At 44.9% G+C, this 19115-nt stretch overlaps 3 protein-coding genes and 1 long non-coding RNA gene across 11 annotated transcripts in view; 2 read left to right on the forward strand and 2 right to left on the reverse strand.

Annotated features, from left to right (window-relative positions):
- The window catches only part of LOC115253352 (uncharacterized), a 219730-nt gene extending 217839 nt beyond the window's left edge, over window positions 1-1891 (forward strand). The window contains exon 4 of the long non-coding RNA XR_003891679.1: window positions 1414-1891. This is a non-coding gene — a long non-coding RNA (uncharacterized lncRNA). The remainder of the gene's footprint in view (window positions 1-1413) is intronic.
- A 7211-nt stretch (window positions 1892-9102) lies between these two features.
- Window positions 9103-13088, reverse strand: LOC105417616 (zinc finger protein 69). Its single transcript, XM_011612370.2, has 4 exons — window positions 11837-13088; window positions 11635-11768; window positions 11449-11551; window positions 9103-11121 (listed from the first exon to the last, which is right to left on the reverse strand). The coding sequence occupies exons 1-4, from the start codon at window positions 12078-12080 to the stop codon at window positions 10034-10036; spliced, it is 1569 nt and encodes a 522-aa protein (XP_011610672.1). The 5' UTR covers window positions 12081-13088; the 3' UTR covers window positions 9103-10033.
- Window positions 13089-13211: 123 nt separating this feature from the next.
- LOC101063004 (TBC1 domain family member 24-like) lies at window positions 13212-17105 on the reverse strand. Its single transcript, XM_003971993.3, has 11 exons — window positions 16838-17105; window positions 16556-16725; window positions 16205-16466; window positions 16003-16125; window positions 15492-15908; window positions 15177-15416; window positions 14889-15044; window positions 14440-14503; window positions 14262-14360; window positions 13834-14140; window positions 13212-13746 (listed from the first exon to the last, which is right to left on the reverse strand). The coding sequence occupies exons 1-11, from the start codon at window positions 17071-17073 to the stop codon at window positions 13577-13579; spliced, it is 2244 nt and encodes a 747-aa protein (XP_003972042.2). The 5' UTR covers window positions 17074-17105; the 3' UTR covers window positions 13212-13576.
- A 1442-nt stretch (window positions 17106-18547) lies between these two features.
- The window catches only part of stx8 (syntaxin 8), a 59475-nt gene continuing 58907 nt past the window's right edge, over window positions 18548-19115 (forward strand). For all 8 annotated transcript variants that reach the window (XR_003891441.1, XR_003891442.1, XR_003891443.1 and 5 more), the window contains exon 1: window positions 18548-18687. Coding sequence is in view for 4 of the 8 variants with exons in the window: in XM_029850169.1 (XP_029706029.1) it covers window positions 18671-18687 (17 nt within the window). In the remaining 4 variants the exon portion in view is untranslated. The remainder of the gene's footprint in view (window positions 18688-19115) is intronic.

The raw sequence follows: 19115 nt of genomic DNA on the forward strand, positions 1-19115 counted from the left end.
TTACCAAACAAAAAGACCCCTTAGTGTTTAAATAAAGGTTAAACCAAAGTGGGGGAAAAGGTGCCCCCACAGCGAAAGGAAACGTCACTTCAAGGACGCCGCTTTAAAAAACCTGCCAAAATATTTAATGACCAACTGGACACCAGTGGGTGTGCTTTCATCTTGACTGGCCTCAAAGATGCGCGCGTACGATGTGAATCTGGCGTCCGACCCGCGGCGCGCCGTGTTTTCGCAAGGTTGATCTGTTGTCAGCCGACCCCCTTTGGAGCCGGGTCGCTGTGTTTTATTACAGTGCGGCGCAAATAGTTAGAAAACAGGCGAAATAAACAGGAGCTCGGCACCCTGCTGGGAGCACGGGGTCCGTGCGTGTGCTAGCTGGGATTAGAATAATGGAGGTAATGCTAGCGCGCATGTGCACGGTGCATCGCAAACTGTCTGTTAGCATTCGGAAAAGCTTAAGGCGTCTTCCCAAGTCCGGAGAGGTACAGTTGAACCAGTGAGCCTTTTGAAAAGAACAACCTTCTCGGACTTTGTGTTGCACACAGGTGGCTTCTGAGTGGAAAGGCCTTTCTGCCTCCTCCTCCTCGAGGATCGAGGATCCGAAGAGGAGGCTGCAAAAGTCCTGTCAACACCACCTGGGGCGCAGTGGCGCAAAGGTTAGCATTGTCACCTTGTAGCAGGAGGCTTTGCTTTAAAATGGGGGCTCAGATTTTAGCATCAGACCTGGAGCTCAGTCTGCAGGTGACAGTGCTGGGGGGGCGGTTATAGACATGACTGGGAGACTTCTGCCTCTGTAATTGCATTCCATGAGGTCTAAGCACGAGAGAAAGTGGGTGAATTAGCTGTATACGAATAAAAGCAGGAAGAGGGAGGATTTTGGAGGGTTCGTGAGTAGTTCTGAAAACCCCAAATTGAGTTATTGTTGTTCAAACACGTAGCAGACGAGCCGTTGCCACAGATTCGTGCTCCGGTGACATTTTTCTCTGGCTGATAATTATCTGTAAGGCTGCTGTCCACTGCTCTGCTCACATCTGAAAGGGAACAACAAAGGGAAGTTGGTAAAAAGAGCCCGGAAAGGTATTTACATGCAGGGGAGAAGGAGTCAATAGAAACCAGGGGAGGGAGAAGATGCCGCAAACAACACAGGAAGAAGGAGTAATGATGACGATGAGCACAGATAGGCAGAGAATGTAATCTTTTAATCTCCCACAGCAGGGAAAAGCAACTCGAGGTGATCCTGATTGGATTTCCTTTAAGTCCACAAGTAGGTCAATAGAGCTAGCGGTGCTCATTAGCAAACACGAGGCAGAGGGGCGAAAAGTTTGTGTCGATACGGTGAGCACCATTCATCTGTCCTTTCAGGGCGGAGGAGACTGGGGAGAGGAATTTGTCATGTTTTTTTGTTGACTTTAGGAGGGGGGGAGCGGAGCCGGCGTATCAGCTGAGGACGTGTAGGACCTAATGATCGATGAAGGCGCCGTTGGCGATACATGGATCCCTTTCAGTCAGGCTGTCATCGTGGTCATCCAGCCCAAACACACCGCACTTCTCAAAAACTACTGTTTTCAGTCACAGCTCAGATTCCAAGACAGCTGGAAAAGATGAAGTGGGATTGTCTAAATGAGCCATTTAATCATGCAAACAGGGTAAAAATGTGCAGCTTTTGTAGGTCATCTATAAGACAAAGCACTTCCTCTACGTGCCAGAGGACACAGGAAGTCCACACGTGGCCCTAAATGTCACTTCCTGTCACAACTCAGTAAAATGTGTGTTCTCTTTTTGACTCAAAGTTCTCTCAAACACGTCCATTTATCACATGAGGGGGCCTCCTGGGTCCTGAACTGTGCCCGCATTAAAGGTGCATATAGGTAGAAGCCATTAGCGCTCTATTAGCGGCAGACTGAATAAATGTAAAGACTACGACAGTTTCAAGCTGCTTATTTCCATTTAGTCTAGCTGTGCAATAAAACACATTTTTCTGTCCCGGGAGAAGTCATTCCCAGGAGGCAGGTGTAATAGATGCTCAGAACCTCTTAAATTCGGTGTTTTCGTCATTATTTCAACTCAGAAACGCGAGAAAAGGCGGGTTTTTTTCCCTCTCTTGCCAAAGCCAGCTCATTTTTTGACAGACAGCTGTGACTGGAGGATCTCCTGTATTCCAAGATTTGCTATTGTCACCAGATGTGGCGACTTCAGCTCATCACTGGGCCACGAATGGATTTTAAACCCTTTTAGTTACACCAGCGTGTGAGTAACTGAGATTTTAATCACATTAATGCTGACTGACAGGTGGCAAAATGCTTTGTTGGAGGGGTCATTTCGTAGTTTTTTTCTCTGACTGGCATATTTGACATGAGCTTTTAGATTTTATTGTGCTATTTTAATTATTTTAACTATAACTAGTAGAGAAATGAATCATTCTCCGACAACTATTCATACTCAAGGCCGGAGAAGAACATTAATGGGTGGAAAAAAATCAATTCTTTTGTCCGCTTCAGCTATTTTTCGTCTCTGTGAAAGCCAGCGGAATGTAAAGTGTAGATAAATAAAAAATGTGAATCCTTTATCACCATCAAAGTAGCCATCATCATGTTTAAAGTGGAGAGGAAAAGCATTAAACACTGGTTTTGGCATTTGGCTGAATAATAAACAAGTCCTAAAAGCTCTGGATAATTGTTTCTGCTCAATTACATCCTGCTCTTAAAACACAATTAGCAGAATGTTGCCAGAGACACCTGGAGAGAAGAAACAAGGACGCTGAGCTGCGGGGTAAAAAGCGAAAAACAATGTGCAATATTTACATTTTGAAACAGACAGCGCGGGTTTGCACAAGTTTATTGCTTGAAACATTATGTGGATAATTACAGGAGTGGCACTTGGAAACGAGCCGCTTTTAAACTTTCTCGGGGAAGTTGGAGCACACGAAACACCCTTCCAGCAGCCGTTTGCCACCTGTTTGCTGGAAATCAGCTCCAATCAACATTCCCTGCCTTAATCTTGTTATAGGCCACCAGAATTAAAGTGTTATTAGCTTCAAACGTGCTAATAATAAACTCTGGTGGCGACTGGGACCTGCTTGGATTCTGGGAACGGCAATGAAAGGAAAAACCGGAGTTGCTGGACCGTCTTTCCTGGTGCGCGTCTGCAGGTCTTATTTCAAACCAACCAAGGGAAAATGGGGCAGATTACAATTGTTTTAGGGTGTCTCATTCTTGAATTAATTGCCCAGACCTTTTCAAATCTGAGGGATGTTGGGGCGGCTGCATTTAAGAGGAAGTGGAATTCAACATTCTTGTTTGTTGGAGCGGTGAAATTTGGCTCTATTGTGCTCATTTCCAACACCCACTGATCAGCTGCTGATGGATTACACGGATCGTCTTCCAGGAGTTCCGGTTCACCAAGTTTTTTTTTTTGTTTTTGTGCCAGCAAACTCACTCAATTGTTTTGAAAAGGTTTTATAATAGATTGGAACCCTTTAGGTCAGAGGGGTTTTAAAATGGAAGTCTCATTAGATAGAATATGACTAAACAGCCCCCACCTGGGGGGGGGGGGGGGCGTGGCTCGCTAGCCAGGAAGGAGACACACCTGCAGTTCATCCCACAGAGCCTGGTCCCACTCAAGGTTCCCTTCTGTTAATCAGGGGTTGCCATGGTTGGTTGCTGGGGGGGTAATGACCCCAGGGACAATCCTATAGTAGAGTAATGTTGAGCTGAAGTGAACTGGGTGGAGTTGCTTTGGTTTTTCACACAAACGGAACAGCTGAAGTCAGATTTCAGGGTTTGTTTTAGCCTTTTTTTGAACACACACACACACACACACACACACACACACACACACACACACACCCTCGGGGAGGGTCGGGGAATTTTACCTGCATGACCCAGTTGGTTAAATGTTTAATGATCTTCACGGAACATGAATTATAGAGCTGAAATTAAAACAGATCAACACAAAAACAGGCTAATCCGGCAACACACAAACACACACACACATTCAGCCCAGGAACCTGTCCGTGCACGTGCACGTGCACGTGCGCACCCATAATGTATGGTGATGCTGATGAAGCAGTGGCAGGCACCGGATGGAGGAAGATGATGGATGGAAGGTATTTGATGACTGTGTTGGGTGGCTGCTCGCTCCCTTATATTTTCACTCTCAACCTCAGTGTCTGCTCACCCTTTCACCCCCCCCCCCCCCCCCCCCCCCCAGGTGATGAATGATGGAGGGAGGATCTGTCCCCCATCAATTCTTTTATTCCCTGCCAGTTGGGATGTCAGCATCTCCTACTGCCACCCCAACCCCACAATAATTCCGGGCTGGAGCCAAACGGGGCTGGAGCCAAACGGGAGACTCCGTATCAAAGACGCAACAAAAAAGTGGCCGCAACCAAAAGTTAAGGCCAATTAAACTGCGCTAGATCGTTATTAGGATTAGCACAGAGCAATTAAATGCCAGTGACATGAAGAGCGATGAGCCCCCACTCGTTCTCATCAGCAAACAGTTGTTAATTGTGTTTGGGGTCACGAGAAGCTGAAGCAGTGAGGGACACAGTGGAGGTCAGATGAGGAAAGACAGAGGAAAGGCTTGAAAGAAAAGGGGGGGGGGGGTAATTGAGATTTGGGGATTAGAACCCACGCTGCACGCCTCAATCCAAGTCACAGTGGCGTGCCTGCATATACATCCTGACATCTTGTAAGCGGAGCAGGTTGGAGACCTGTGTAGCTGCTTGGGGAGCACATGTCTCATTTCCTGCAAGCGCCAAGCAATCTAAGACCACGCTGATAACAAAAGGAGCCCTCTCAAAAAACTTAATTATAATAGAGTGTTAAGACCCATTTCGTAGAAGCATGTAGTATTTTGGGGAATAAGCCATTTCTTTTCCCTCTTTTTTTGGTTTTTAATCCGGATTTCCACACATGGTGGTTGGTGTGACCACAGCGACTCCAAGAGGCGCTAATGTGGAACTGCAGCTCTCCGGAGGGGGAAAACGTCACTTTGGGGGTCTGGAAGAGGAGCACTGGGGTAGATTTGGAAAGGAAATTATTTAAAAAGTTTCCTTACAATCATTTGTTGAGCGACTCAGCTGAATGTTTACTCGAGGGTTATTAAATATAATGCTGCAAAGCAACTAAAAAGACAGGGATGGGAGAAGACATCCCGGGAATTCCACAGCTCCCAGAACCAGCCTTAAGAATGCACTTAAAAGAATTGCTGCTCAATCAATATTCCCACCATTTCACTTCCCGTCCCCCTGTTGATTTTTCCCCTTTCATTTGTGCTCAGCATTTGTCGGGATTTGGCTAAACACAGCACGGGGAAACTTGCGCGTATGCGCACAGACACCCGCGTGTGCGCGTGTAGCTGCGAGGTAATGCAATAACTGTGACTCGGCTAATCCGATCTGTGTCTCGTTCCCCCATCTCTAGCAGCAGTCTTCCTCTCTCTATCGCACTTTCTCAGTACCTCGAGAGACAGACCTCTGTCTGCTGGCTCAGAAACCGTCAATAGTTGGTCCAGATTGGAAATGCAGGCTTAGCCGGGGAGGGGGAATGTAGCCTTGGATTTTGTCCTTTTTGGCATTCACAGAGAGAGAGAGAGAGGTGGCGTGGGTGAGAGAGAGGGAGAGTGACATAGAGACACGGTGAGAGAGAATTAAAGAGTTAGCTATATAGTGAGACAGTGAGGGAGAGAGAGGGACATTGAGATGCAGAGAGAGAAAACTTTCAGTTAGACCCAAGATGAACAGAAGAGCCACAGTAGTCTCAATCATCCTGACTGTATATACTGTACTTTATAATATTTTAGCATCTTTATAGAGTGATCAACAGAAAACTAAAAAAACTTGACAGCAAGTGTAGGTCATGTTTCAGTCTTTGATAATGCACAAGAGCTGAACTCTGAAATGGTTCTAATTGGGTTCAGAGTTCAGGGTTGTGTTCAGGGGGTTAGTTTGGGTTGTGGGATTGAGCTGGTTAACATACTGTCGACGAATGTCCCCGCAACGATAGAAATGTGAGCATGTGTGTGAGAAAGCTGGGAGGTGCGGTTTAGAAAAGCAGGGGAAAGATTTATAAGAGTGACAACAGCAGAAATCAGCGGTGGTTTTATACATACAAGTCATGTTGACGTGGTTTTACACGCACGTACACACGCACTCTCTCTCTCTCCCCTCTCTGTAATGGAGCAACACTGCCCCCTAGCGACTGTCGTGGCAGCCTGACACTGTCACTGTGTGAAAATGAGACATTCTGTTAGGACATAACAATTCATTCAGCATCACCCCGAACCGATTAGAAATAAACCTTTTTCCAGATGAACCGCTGTTCGGCCCAGTCGGTGGTTTTAGATCTCACTGTGAATATTTTATGCTGGATTAGAGGAGAGGACTCACCTGCTGACTGAACCTCCAGGATGTTGGAATATGGTGCAACGCAAGCAGCAGCCAGAGGAGCTGCGCATCTATAGAGACCAGACGCATCTATAGAGGTAGAAATGAGACACATGACAGCTCTGAAGATGCAGATCTTCTTTTCACCCCCCTAAAATAAATACAATTCGATTCCAAAACGCTGGTGATTATTTTCAGAGTTCCTGCAGTTTCCTTCTGTCAGTAATCCATCAGAAGCAGCTGAACCCTCTTAAAAAAATCCCAAATGTCGGAATGATTTTGGCCACCACTGTGTATAGAAACCAGGAAGGAGAAAATGGTACCGCTGGTTCTTTAATGTGGCCTTGTTGGTGGCTCCTTCTGTGCATTAAAGAACGCAAAAGTTTTCTGAAAATAAAGGCACCTCGAGGAGAAGAGAATGAGCCCAGCAAATAAAACAGCCCAAGAAAACAAGACATTTATGTAGATGCAGACACGCAAGTGGCGTTTTCCTACTTTTTTGACAGGAAGACGGAGCAAAGCGGTTAAACGGAATAATAAAGCTGCAGCCTGATGGCGCTGCTGACAGCAGTCTTTGGGAGGGGGGGGGGTGAGTGTGCGCCTGCAGCCGAACAAGGGAACGTGACATGCGAGAACGGCATATTTTAACGCTGCGGGCCTGCTGCTATCAGATCGACGGGAGGGAATATTGGAATATTGCACCTCAGGAAACCTCGGCCGAGCTCCGCGACGCTAAACGTGCCCAGTTATCATCGATCAGTTTATTTCTGGTGACAGACTGATTCATATTTCACCACTTCATGGTGTCTGAATGGGCCCCTGCACCTTGTTTTATGTGCACACACACCCCCCCCTCTCCACACACACACACACGTGCGCGCACACGCAGCACCACCCTGATGCAGCCCAACGCCACTTCACACACACTCGACGTGTTTTGTCATGTTGTGTGTCATTTATGTAGTGACGCGGGCGGAAGGTGAACACGTGTAATGAGAGAATGTTGGTGGGTCGATGTGAAAGAGGTGAGAACAGGGGAGAGAGACATAGACAGAGAGAGAGAGAGAGAGAGAGAGAGAGAGAGAGAGAGAGAGATGTGCAGATGAAACAGGAAGGTTGGAAAACAGGATGAAAGCCCAACATGAAAAGAGACTTTGAACAAACAGAATCATCGTCGCTGGAGTCTTGAAACAGCAACGTTTGACAGCAAATGCCATTTTTCCAAGGTAATAAGATGCTTTATGAAAAGAGAAAGAAGTCAATCCAGTGTGTAAAAGGGAGCAGATGTGAAGTTCCAGCCTCTACATTAATAATCTTTCTCTCTCTTTTTTTTGGTGTAAAACTTATTTTTTATGAATGGAATGCACCTCCATCATATTTTCGGGAACCTAGTGCAGGATGAAAGGATCTTTGGGGGGAAATGATGCACACTGGGACTTTATGTTTCAAGGTTTCCTCTTAAAAGTGTTTTTTTTAACCCTTTTGTCCGCTCACTGCTGGAGCACTTACACACGCAGTAAGATGGGTTATGTGGTTTCAGAGGATTCTGCCAGACCTGAAGGACAAACAGCTATCAAACTGTGAGACTGGCAGGCAGCAAGCACACACACACACACACACACACACACACACACACATACACACACACACACACACAGCTGATGCCCAATGTAACCTGAGTCTTAACAGCCCTTAAGAGTTGTAAGGACCATCCAGAATGACCTCTCTATGAAGCATGAATACACACACACACACACACACACGCGCGCGCGCGCGCGCACACACACACACACAGAATGAGGAAGGTTTGCGTGGACCGTCACTGACAACGATGTGAAGCCCACTGGAACGTTGGACTCTTGTTATCTCCATACTTATGAGTGCCGACAACAATGAATGTTAATGATACCTATAAAATAATATTACAAATGGGTGTGGCCGGAGAACACATGTATTCTATTTTTCTATCTACTGTGGTTAAAACTACCGGGACATCGATCCGGATCCTAGTAGCCGGCCTCAGATACACATTGGTGAGCGCCTGGTTAGCAGAGCTTTGTTAGGCTTAACCTGGAGCAGGAAGATGGCTTCATCCATCAGTGCTGAATCGACCCGCAGGATGATCCAGGTTAGAACTCTGTGGCATCGCAGGGTTCTGGTCCTTTGTGGACCGGGCGTGAGAATGCTGCAAATGAGCCTCGGTCCAATCCTCAGCCGATAAAACTGCGTGCTGAGATATGGAATTGGGGTGTAATACAATGTCAGAATGAATAAATAAATAAAAGAAGTAGTGGTTAGAGATCCTTTCTCAGCTATGTTTTAGCTGAAATCACAGGTGTGTTGAGCTCCCCCACACTGGGAACCAACTGTGGATTCACAACCCCCTGCCTCAGAACCCCTACAGAATCTGTTATTCTCATCCTGCACAGCGATCAGTAGTTTGACGTCGATAACTCCTCTTGTTCGGTTCAAACATCAAAAAGACGAGATACCATCCAGGCCAGAAACGCGGCATCAACTTAATTTCCTCTCGCTCTCTCTTTCTCTTACACACACACCTGTGGACCTTGGCCTCTGTGCAAGCTTTGACTTCACCTTAAAAATAAGATTAAAATTTTATCGGTGGGTACCACCTGCGCAGAGCTGTTCCAACTGCAGATACAGCACATCAAACGAAACCCTGAATGGGATTCACAACACACACACACACAAAATGTTGAGTCAAAACTTTATCTACAGAGACTTTGTCTCTAATGGAATGAATCTAATCAAGAATGTTCTTCTGATCTCCGTTAAAGAAACAAAAAACTCAAATAATCACCCCGAGATTTAAACATTGGGGCAAGGGCGACACCACCTGGTTCACTTGAGTATTACAGTGACATCCGATATTACAGACGACATCGGAACTATTGTTAATTGGTCAAGTGGATGAAATCGGTCTTCTTACCCAATCAGTTTTTCAAAAAAAAATCAGTTTTGGATTTAATTCAAGATAGATGAACATTTATAGACGACGAGGTAGGGCCCGATTTGTACAATCTAAACTCTTTTGATGTCTTTTAAATGAAATATGAAGATTGTTTCTGTGACTCGTCTCCCCGGGTTTAGCCTTCATTGAAAACACGGTTACTTGTGTTTGCAAACACTCCTTTTTTTAATCCATAAAAGTCATTTACATACATCTATGACGCAATGTTGTTATGAATTTACATAACATAAAGCTGTAAAAATTGTAAAAACCCATGAGTCACTATGGTTACTCGCAAAGATCTCTGTTATGTTAGGTTAAAAAATAAATACTGAGTGCAACAGATCAACTGTGAAACCTCTTCCTTTCTGAGACTGACGCGACACCACCTTGAAAACCTTTTTGGAAACTACTGAAGAACTCAGACAATCAGTTAAAGACATTCTTGACACACAACAAATACAGATAACAGCTTACAAAAAGAATTTCTCTGACACCCAAAGCTTGATCTCGGTGAGCAACTGGACTTGGTTCTCCAAAAGGCTTCTTCACTCCTGAAATGGCGGGAGCCAGAGTTTGAAGATATAGCCCTTTGGATCATTAGCATGCTAATGATGTGGGTGGCGCGCTGAGAGTCGTTAGCATCCCGCGCTCGCTCCGCTGGCTGTCCGCCGTCAAATATCCAGATGAATCCTCTGGTGGCGTTTCAGGTTACACTTCTGAGTGAAGCATTTGCCACAAGACAAGCAGCAGTAGGGCCTCTCTCCGGTGTGGACCCGCCTGTGGGCCTTCAGGTTGCTCAGTTTGGTGAAGGTACGTCCACAGAGGGAGCAGCAGAAAGGCCGCTCGCCCGTGTGAGTCTGCAGGTGAGCCTTCAGGGTGCTGGGGTGGGGGAAACACTTGCCACACTCGCCGCAGCGCAAGAGGCGCCGTGGCCCCGTGTGGAAGTTAGAGTCTGAATGGGGCGGCGGGTTGGCAGCGTGGAGCTGGGTTTTGATGCTGAGCCACGACGTGCCGGTCCGGAGATGCGCCACCTTGTCGTGGAGGTGCCCTCGCGGAGTTAAGAGTGGAGACGAGTGACCTTTTGACATGGCAGGAGTCCTGATAGGGAGGAGCGAGGCCACGGAGTCAGAGGGATCCGCAGACAGAGCAGAGGTGGAGCTGCCGGACAGGAGGTGTGAGGGTCGCTTCAGAGGCCGATGGAGGTGGTGCAGCGCCGCCTGCATTCTGACACTGGCGCCCACTTTGGGCTGCAGCTTCATAACCTCCTGCTTGTGGGCTTCTGACCTCGCGCTGTGCTGTTTGGCCGAGAAAGGCGCCGTTTTTATCCTCTTTGTCTTGGGCTGACCTTCCGCGCTTCTGCCGCCGTCGACCATCACCTCCTGCTTTATAGTCTCACCCAAAAAGTCAGGATTCTGCAGCCTTGGGGGGGTCACAATTTCATCTCCGCCTTGGACATCCACAGCAGGAACGTCTGCTCGAGCAGAGGTATTCATCTCATGTTCTGGTTGCTGAGCAGGAGCTCTACTTTTGCCGGGATCGCACTCCTTTTCTGCAACAAGTCCTTGATTCTGAAGCAGTTCTGCCGCTGTGGTAGTTAGGCCGACCCAGCCAGAGTCCACAACGGCCGCCGAGTCTTTCACCTTCTTTACGATCGGAAGGAAGGAGGTGGTCTGCACCGAGTCTTCCTGCTTTTCTTCAGCGCATTTTGATTCCTCCTCAATCATCTCTGTGGCATTTTGCGCTTCAGCTCCAGCTTCTCCTGCAGAACGACACATTTAAACGGTTAGCGTCGACGCAAAGGCTTTAAAACAGGAAGTCGACAAGGTGGTCATCATTTAAGAATCATAGAATTTAAAGCACCAAAAACTGGCTTTGTAATCGGTTGGTTAAAAATAAAAGCCGCTATAAAACTTTGTTATGTGTCAAACATGGTGGAGGGAGTGATGAGAGAAGATTTTCCTGAATAAATGGCTTTAAATACATACATAAAGTTCTAAAAACACTGTCAACTCCACGAGGTGTTCAGAGGCAACATAAGAACCATTGAACGATACAAGTAATCAGGGAAAACTGCAGACAGACTCACCATCAACAAGAACACTCCATGATCCCATCTTCACAGAGGGACAAGATGGCGGATTCACACGTTCTTCCTTTACATTAAACTGTGGCAGCACGTCCTCAACAATCTGCAAACCACAAAGCGATTTAGTTTGGTTATCCGGAGAGTTGCGTCATCTAGGAAAGGACAAATCCACCTTGAGGAGCTCACCTGGGGTCTGGAGCTGTTGGATCCCGTGGGCTGGTCTGCTGATCGTGAGGTTCCCTGGAAGTCACACTCCTGGCTCTCTGTCCACAGTCCCGGAGAGCTGCCCTCCTCTTTCACGCCGCGTTCATGCAAAACACCTGAAAATGCCATGTAAGTGTCGTGTCTCGAGTGTGGGACTAAGCTTTTTCCTTACCCTCCTGCTCACCTCCAGGGCTTGTTCCTGTGCTCTCACCAGACATCTCATGTGTCTCCTCCCGGTCACTCTTCCTCTCGGCCCACTGCAGTTGAATCTTCAGGGTCTCCACCTCCAGCGTCCTGCGCTTCATCTCGGGAAGGAAACTATCTTCTACCAACCTGGTGACCTCAAACATGGCCGTCTTTACAACCGTCTCCATCACGTCTGAAAGCTGCGTCTGAAAAGTTGCGAGGAGGTTGTCCAGGTCCGCCATGATCCCGTGTTGCACAAAAATAATTCCGTGTTGTATGAAAAGAAGTGCTACATTGGCCTCTCTATGACAAAAAATAACTACAACTTAACACCCACTTGTTGTTTCCGTTCATAAAGACAACTAGTTTTTTTTGAGTATTTTAACAGTAGGAGATTGAAAAGAACACCCAACGAGTTATTTAATGGAACTATCTCCCCTCATATCACTGCTGTCAGCTAACTAGCTAACCAGATGTCTTAAGCATAACGACGCCAAACACACGCATAAAAAGTTGATTTCATGTTTTTCCCAATTCAGCTCTTGGAAATTAGGAGCATTGGCATTTTGATGGCGTCAAACCTGTGCACTAATCGTTCAAAACCAGTAGATTTTGTTGTTAATCGCTGGAGATTCTTGTTTTTGTTCATGACGTCATTCATGTCTCCCTACGGTGGCCTTCGAGCTTCACTGGTAATTACGAAACGCTTTTGGAGAAGGTGAAACAACAAAATAGGCCTGTTTATGATATTATCACCGATATAGGTACTTATCATCATGTAAAAATGTCACCTGTCCCCTCCGTGCACCTCTTTCTGCCTGTATGTACAGAGCCAACTGTTAAAAGCTGCTCGATGGTGTAATAATAAGAAGGGGCTGTTTGATTGGTTGTTTTATTGTGGGGTTTTTAAAGGTAAAAGCAGCACATCTATAAACACAGATGTGTAGATTGGGAGTTCATTAAATGAACATTTTTAGTTTGACGCCCCTGCCTGAAAACTGTCAACACAAATGGGATTCACAACATTACACGGCATTTAAATAGTGTGATAATAGTGCAGCAATGCAGAATTCCTTTATTTACTTTCCGCACCGATGCTGAAGTTGAGTTTGAAGTGATAACAACATACTTTTTCACAATTTCATTTGAGCAGACAGATGATAGGACAATACCTTCTGTGGTCCTTGTGTTGATAGTAAACTGATTTATTTCGAGGTGAAAAATTGACACTTTTAGGTATAACTCCCAACCGTATGTGTGTGGCGTGTTGATGATATTCAGTCTGGTCTGCTGAAAGTAAATATACTGCACTATAAATACAATTCCACTGTTTTCTTTGTTATATTTGTCAGAAAACTGAGATCATGAGGTCATTTATTTAATCATTATTTAATCAAATCGATCAACAGGAAACAAGTTGTTGCTCTTTTCATTTAAATTCATTTTGTTTTCACCTGTCATTTTGAGATACAATATTACGTAAGTAGACATTTTAACAGCTTTTAAGTTTTTGAAATACAAATGTCTAGAAGCTTATAAAGCCCAGTAGTTGAACATACTGTATGTGATACAATGCTATAAAACAGATCTGACATATACACATTTCAGGTGAAATTTCACTCAGGTGCTTCACAATATGTGAATGAATGTATTTGAAATTTCCATAAACATCAATGCAAAATAAAACGCCATTTCTGGGGGTAAAGGCACGGGAAAACACGTTGAGCAAACATGAGGGTTATTTAAAGGCAGGAAAGAGTGAAATAGAGTTCTGGATGCCCCACACTTCCAGAGCCTGAATCCTGAAATTTCTCTTGCAGAGCGGTTTACTCTTGAACGTTTCACAAAACTCAGAAGATCCTCCCTTGAGATCTTGGTGCAGACAAAGAGCGTGGCCCCCATCGCCACCTAAACAAAAGGAGAGACACAGCACGTCAGCCCACTATCGACCACCCCCTGCCCTCATCAGCAAAGGCACCGTCCTGTTCTTCCTACCGATGATGAGCCGAGTGTCGCTGCATGCTATGAACATGGACGCTTCCTGTTCCTTGGGTCTCTTGGGCACTACCTCTGAGACATGTTCCTCTGACGGCGTAGTGAGGGGGATGGTCAGGTAGCTGGGGTCTTGGCGAGTTCCGGCGGGACAGGTTAGCGTTGCGGCAGCTGTGGGAGAAGTGGCTTGGATGCCATTGTTTGATAAATTGGTGAGGCTACTGCTGCTAGCTTGGACTTTCTGAGGGGAAGATTGTCTGGTCATGATGTTGACCATGGGCTGCTGGTATCGTTCCATACCGGGACGAAGCTACGGGAGGAAGCAAATGTCTTCTGATGAATTCCCAATAGACTTTACTTTTTTCGCAGGAAGAATAACTTGATGCATTATCTATAAACCCTAAATAGTTATACGTAAATATGTGCCTCACCGTAAACACAAAACATTCTCCTGTTCCAAAATATCTGAGTTCTTCAGCATCATTCCTTCTCCTCTCTGAAACGTCTGTTGACAGGAAGGCACCGAACACCTGAGAAAAGGAAATATTTTGATCTCTCTCCATGATCTTAAAATATATAAAGTAATAACTGTAAATGTGTGATCGTCACCTCTTCATCCAAAGTTTTGATGATCAAGACTACTGGCTCATGTCCCTCCACGCATGAATACAACCTGTAGGTGGAAAAGGGTGATCGTTTATCCAAGCTCCTACACACAACTAATAAACAGTAACATTTTGCCTGTTTTGGACAATAAACATTTAGCAAAGACGTTTTTCCATTGAATGCTATTTGGAGTGACCAAACCAGCAGGTAAACAGTCAAAACAAACCTGTTGACAGTAAAAACACTCAGTGTTCTGTTGCACAAGTAGATGGGGAGATTATGCTTAGCAGTAATCAGCATGTTGTGGCCTGATCTCATTTGCAAAACGATTTAAAGATAAAGAGAAAGAAAGGTTTCTATCATTGATGCCCAGGCAGTGACAGTAGTTTCACTGTCAGACCAGCAGACACTTTCCCAAAGCTATTAAGAAGGAGTCGAGGAAGGTTACGTACGAATAGAGACTCCTTCCGTGTTCCTCTGTGTTAAACAGCCTAATGGGACTGAAAAGTGCAAAGCGTTCCGGTATCCAGGCCCAGACCACTCTCATCCCAGTCTTTGTCACAACACTGGAGACAAGGTTGCTAAAATCCACCATCTCAACCGATTGCCTAAATAAATATAGAAACATGGTCAGGCTGTTTTTCTGTTTTTCACATCTTATCCAGGCTATAATGTACAATGACAATTTTCTGGAACATGCATCCTCAGCCGTTTTTTTTTCTTTTTTTGTAAAATCCCACCTTTGCTGGTGTATGCTGATGCCTTTTTGCGTGAGGGAATCCTTATTGGCATTGAACAAGAGGTTGAGCTCCCTCCGTGTGGCCATAGGGATCATGAAAGCCTCCTCCAGAAGCTTCTCAACTGTGCAGTGGCGAGCGATATTGGCCACAAACTTCTTCATATCTGTCCTGAAGTCCTCCACATCTGCCACCCGGGATGACACGGACACTTTGTAGAGGCCGAGCAAAACAAGCGCCACCCTACAGACAAGTAAGGGCGTCATAAGAGGGGGGTCACAAAAGGGGTTTGTGTGTGACATTGCAGCTGCAACAAACCTGTAAAGGACCTTGTAGCCCTCTAGTAGGTAGACATCCAGCACTCGGATGGCATACGTGAACGGAAGGTCAGCAAATATCCACGTGATCCAGTCCGAGTAAAACTCAAAGAGGTTCTGGTGCGAGCTGGCGATCAGTTTGCGGATGCCCCTGCAGCACCTGTTGGCGAGGTCTCCGAATGTCATGCAGGAGGCGCGGTAGGTGAGGAAGGTCTGGTCAATGTAGCGCTTGTTGGGGTCGTTGAAGCAGATCAGTCGGGACACGCTGTGGAAACACTCCGCTTCATCCTCGCTGAAGTGGAGGAGGAGAGAGACCAGTGCAGGCACGATGGGGCAGAAGTTCATGTTGGGGAAATATTTCCCCAGGCAAAGAAGGAGCTTTTTTACAGAGTTCAGTCCTGCTTTGTTGAGACAATATCTGGACAGGACAAATGTCATAAATATTTGATTATCACTAATCCACAGATAAAGGTTCTTTTTTTTGTAGAGGATACATTTTGTACATACGGTACCTGGGTATTTCTCCAACCTTCATGTACTCTGGAACTGGATGCGTGCTAATTTTCTGTTCACCAAAGAGCTTTTTAGCCAGCTCGTAGTAGACATCCCTGTCTGGAGCCACAGGCCCGGAGCAACTGTGCCGTCAAGCCACATTCCAGTCAGTCACGACTCAGACATAAAATGAGGAAATTTAATACACACAACTGTCTTAACCTGGAATTGATGCCGTGGATGATGTGATAATACGCTTTGGCTCTCAGCGTGTGAGGCATGGCCCAGAATCCTTCTCTGCCCATGGTCTTCAGCTGCTGATGACCCCTCTGCAGGATCTGCTCGTATCTGGCCGCCGCTTCAGGGTCAATTTTCTCCCAGTCCACAAACTGTCCGTACTTCATCCCGGAGCTGGAGTTAATTTCCCAACTGTCTGACTCCAAGATGGTGATCATGGCCACTGTCTTGAGACTGCCTTTACTCCCTGACAACATGTACGGGTTTATTTCCTAAATCAATATATATTTCCAAGGAAATGCCACATTTAAACAAATATCCCAATAAAGTTTTTACCACTGAGTTCCCGTGATGAGTGTTTGCTCTGCTTATGCTTGGACTTCTTGGAGGTGAGTGGATCACTACCGCCACCCCCTTCTCTCTCCTTTTGGTAATGCTGTAAGAGACTGGACCTCTCGTGGTGTGGTCCATCATCGGACTCTGATGCCTCAAAACTGTAAAATGACCTGGGGAGCATGTAATTCATTGCAGATTAGAATACATGCTTCCATTCCACAAATAGACAGCGATCTTGAGAGTAGATACACAAATGGCTAGGATTTGATAGTGTGCCCATACCTGGAACGTGGTCTGGGGCTTGTTTCCACCATTTGGACCTGCTCGCTATAGTTCTTGCAGTCCTCTGGGCTATAATAAGAGTGCGACCTCTGCCTGCTCCTGCCTCCGGTAATAGCAGCGATGCTTTGATCAGGCGATGTGCAGTTCATTGTTCCACAGTTGGAGAACTCCGGTGTTCTCGGAACATGAATCATCTCATCTGAATTTGTGTCGGAATTCTTCAGAAGCGGCAGCATTTGCCTCAAGCAGCAGCTTCCTGGTGAGGGTGGCTTTTATATAAGCACGGAGGTGGTGTCCACGTGAGGCAAGTCACAGCTGTTTGTTTATGGTCAGCTCAGGAGATGAAAGTGGAAAGAATCCAGTGATTTTCCTGTATTGTAACTGTAGCCAGCCAGCAGTGTCCCATTCTGAGCAGAAAGAAGAAATAAACAAGGACTTTTACTTTTCCGCGTCACACGACACAGCAAAGACGCTTTTAAAATGTTGCATGTCCTTCAAACAGTCCATTCCCTTCAAACTTTGTGTTACATCATGAATTGATTTTGCTGAGAAATTCGAGGAGACCGTGCACTGCTACGATAAAACCACTCGCTATGGCTGACAAGGTCATCAGAAAGAGGCTGGTGACCATATTGGCCACGAAAAGTGAGTTTTTCTTTGAAAACTCCAGGGTGTCTAGAATCAAAATTCCAAATGAGTCAATTCCAAGAAGTCCTCAAACAGCTATTATTCTACACAACACATAGGTGTTTTCATCCAAACACAACTCGTGTTTGGTTATGAAACAGAACTCTCTACAACTCCTAAACACCTATGTGGGTTTGACGTGGAATTGGACTCAAAAACAAACTCAAGACTCTTGTGTCACTTTTTGAAGGTTTATGACAAATAATTGTCATAAATGAATAAAACATCACCATCAACATCATACAACAACCATAGAGATCTTTCTAAATTATTATTTATAAAGTAGATGGTATTGAAATGCCTTTTTTTTAGTTTTTTTAGTAAGTTCGAAGAAGAGTGATTACAGTTTGAAAGCAACACAGATCCTGAAAAAAGTGATTAAACAGATTATTGCAGTGAAAGTTGTTATGGAACAAACTCAAGTAGGAACCAAAAGAATCAAGGTCAGCTAATATATTTTTTAAAATCTCATAAAAAATATTCATTACGAAATGGTAAATTAAGATAATGTTTGTGATAATGGTTTAAAAAATATTAGAGTATTATGGCATCTTTATTTAATGTTATTTAAATTGGGGTGCTAAAAGGACATTTGAATGAGAAAAGCATATATTTATTGTGAAAAGGGCCAGAAAATCAAAATGTAAATTAACGTCATGTAAATTTTGTCTTTTCATGTAAACATGTTTGTTTTTTCTTTTATGTAATATGGTCTACATACATAGAATTCATATTTCAGTGTATTTGCCACACATTTTTTGCAAGTTTTTGAAATACTTAATTACATGAAACTGCAAGCTGTTAATTGGTTTATCAGCTTACAGTTTCATGTAATTAGATGACACACAAAAAAATGTGTGGCAAATACACTGAACTAAATTTGCACTTGCAAATATGAAGCCTCCAAAGTCATTCATGGTAGAATATCCAAAGAAAATAAAAAATAAAACATCTAAATAAAAGGTCGAACAAAAACGACGTTTATGTTCGACATTTTGAACGTTTCAAACCGGAAAACGCGCTCTTGTTCAAAACAACCTCTCAGGCCGCCGTAGTGGCGTCATACCCAAACAACACAATTTGATGTGAAAGACTACTGAAGGCTTCCAAATAATTAAACTTTATAGGTCCGCAGCGTATATCAAAATGTCTCCGGATCTGTGGTGAGTATCTGCACAGAAGACTGCAATTTATTTGCGTCGGTGTTTTATTTGGTACGAGAAACAACTGTGGAAAGTCAGCTGGTCTTACGGTTTGACACTAGCTAAAGTGGTAGCTAGCTTAATATTAACTTTTAGACATAATATTCTGTCTGGACCATATTGCTCACCATATTAGCAAACACAAAGCACCTCGCTGTGTGATTTGGAACGTTGCAGGGCATACCGTCAAGGGAATCCGCGAATATATTGTGGTTTTTATAGAAATATGTTAGCATCATCGCAAGTCACATGATTGATTGAAGGCGCTTGCTCATTTTGTGACGCCGGATCTGAAAACTTAAAACTGCGAATAATTCCGGCAAAACAAAATGTGATAAAGCAGCACTACAATGCAATACATATCCCGAGGATGCTGGTCCATCTATTAT

The sequence above is a fragment of the Takifugu rubripes genome, chromosome 17 (genome assembly GCF_901000725.2).
Source record: "Takifugu rubripes chromosome 17, fTakRub1.2, whole genome shotgun sequence".
NCBI classification, from domain to species: domain Eukaryota; kingdom Metazoa; phylum Chordata; class Actinopteri; order Tetraodontiformes; family Tetraodontidae; genus Takifugu; species Takifugu rubripes.

Coding starts and splice junctions, on each gene's coding strand:
- LOC105417616 (XM_011612370.2), bottom strand. CDS start 12,080: ATGGCGGACCTGGACAACCTCCTCGCAACTTTTCAGACGCAGCTTTCA. Junction 11,552..11,634: donor CCAACAGCTCCAGACCCCAG/GTGAGCTCCTCA, acceptor TGTGGTTTGCAG/ATTGTTGAGGACGTGCTGCC. Junction 11,122..11,448: donor ATGGAGTGTTCTTGTTGATG/GTGAGTCTGTCT, acceptor GTCGTTCTGCAG/GAGAAGCTGGAGCTGAAGCG.
- LOC101063004 (XM_003971993.3), bottom strand. CDS start 17,073: ATGCTGCCGCTTCTGAAGAATTCCGACACAAATTCAGATGAGATGATT. Junction 16,126..16,204: donor ATCCACGGCATCAATTCCAG/GTTAAGACAGTT, acceptor TTGACGGCACAG/TTGCTCCGGGCCTGTGGCTC. Junction 13,747..13,833: donor CGACACTCGGCTCATCATCG/GTAGGAAGAACA, acceptor CCTTTTGTTTAG/GTGGCGATGGGGGCCACGCT.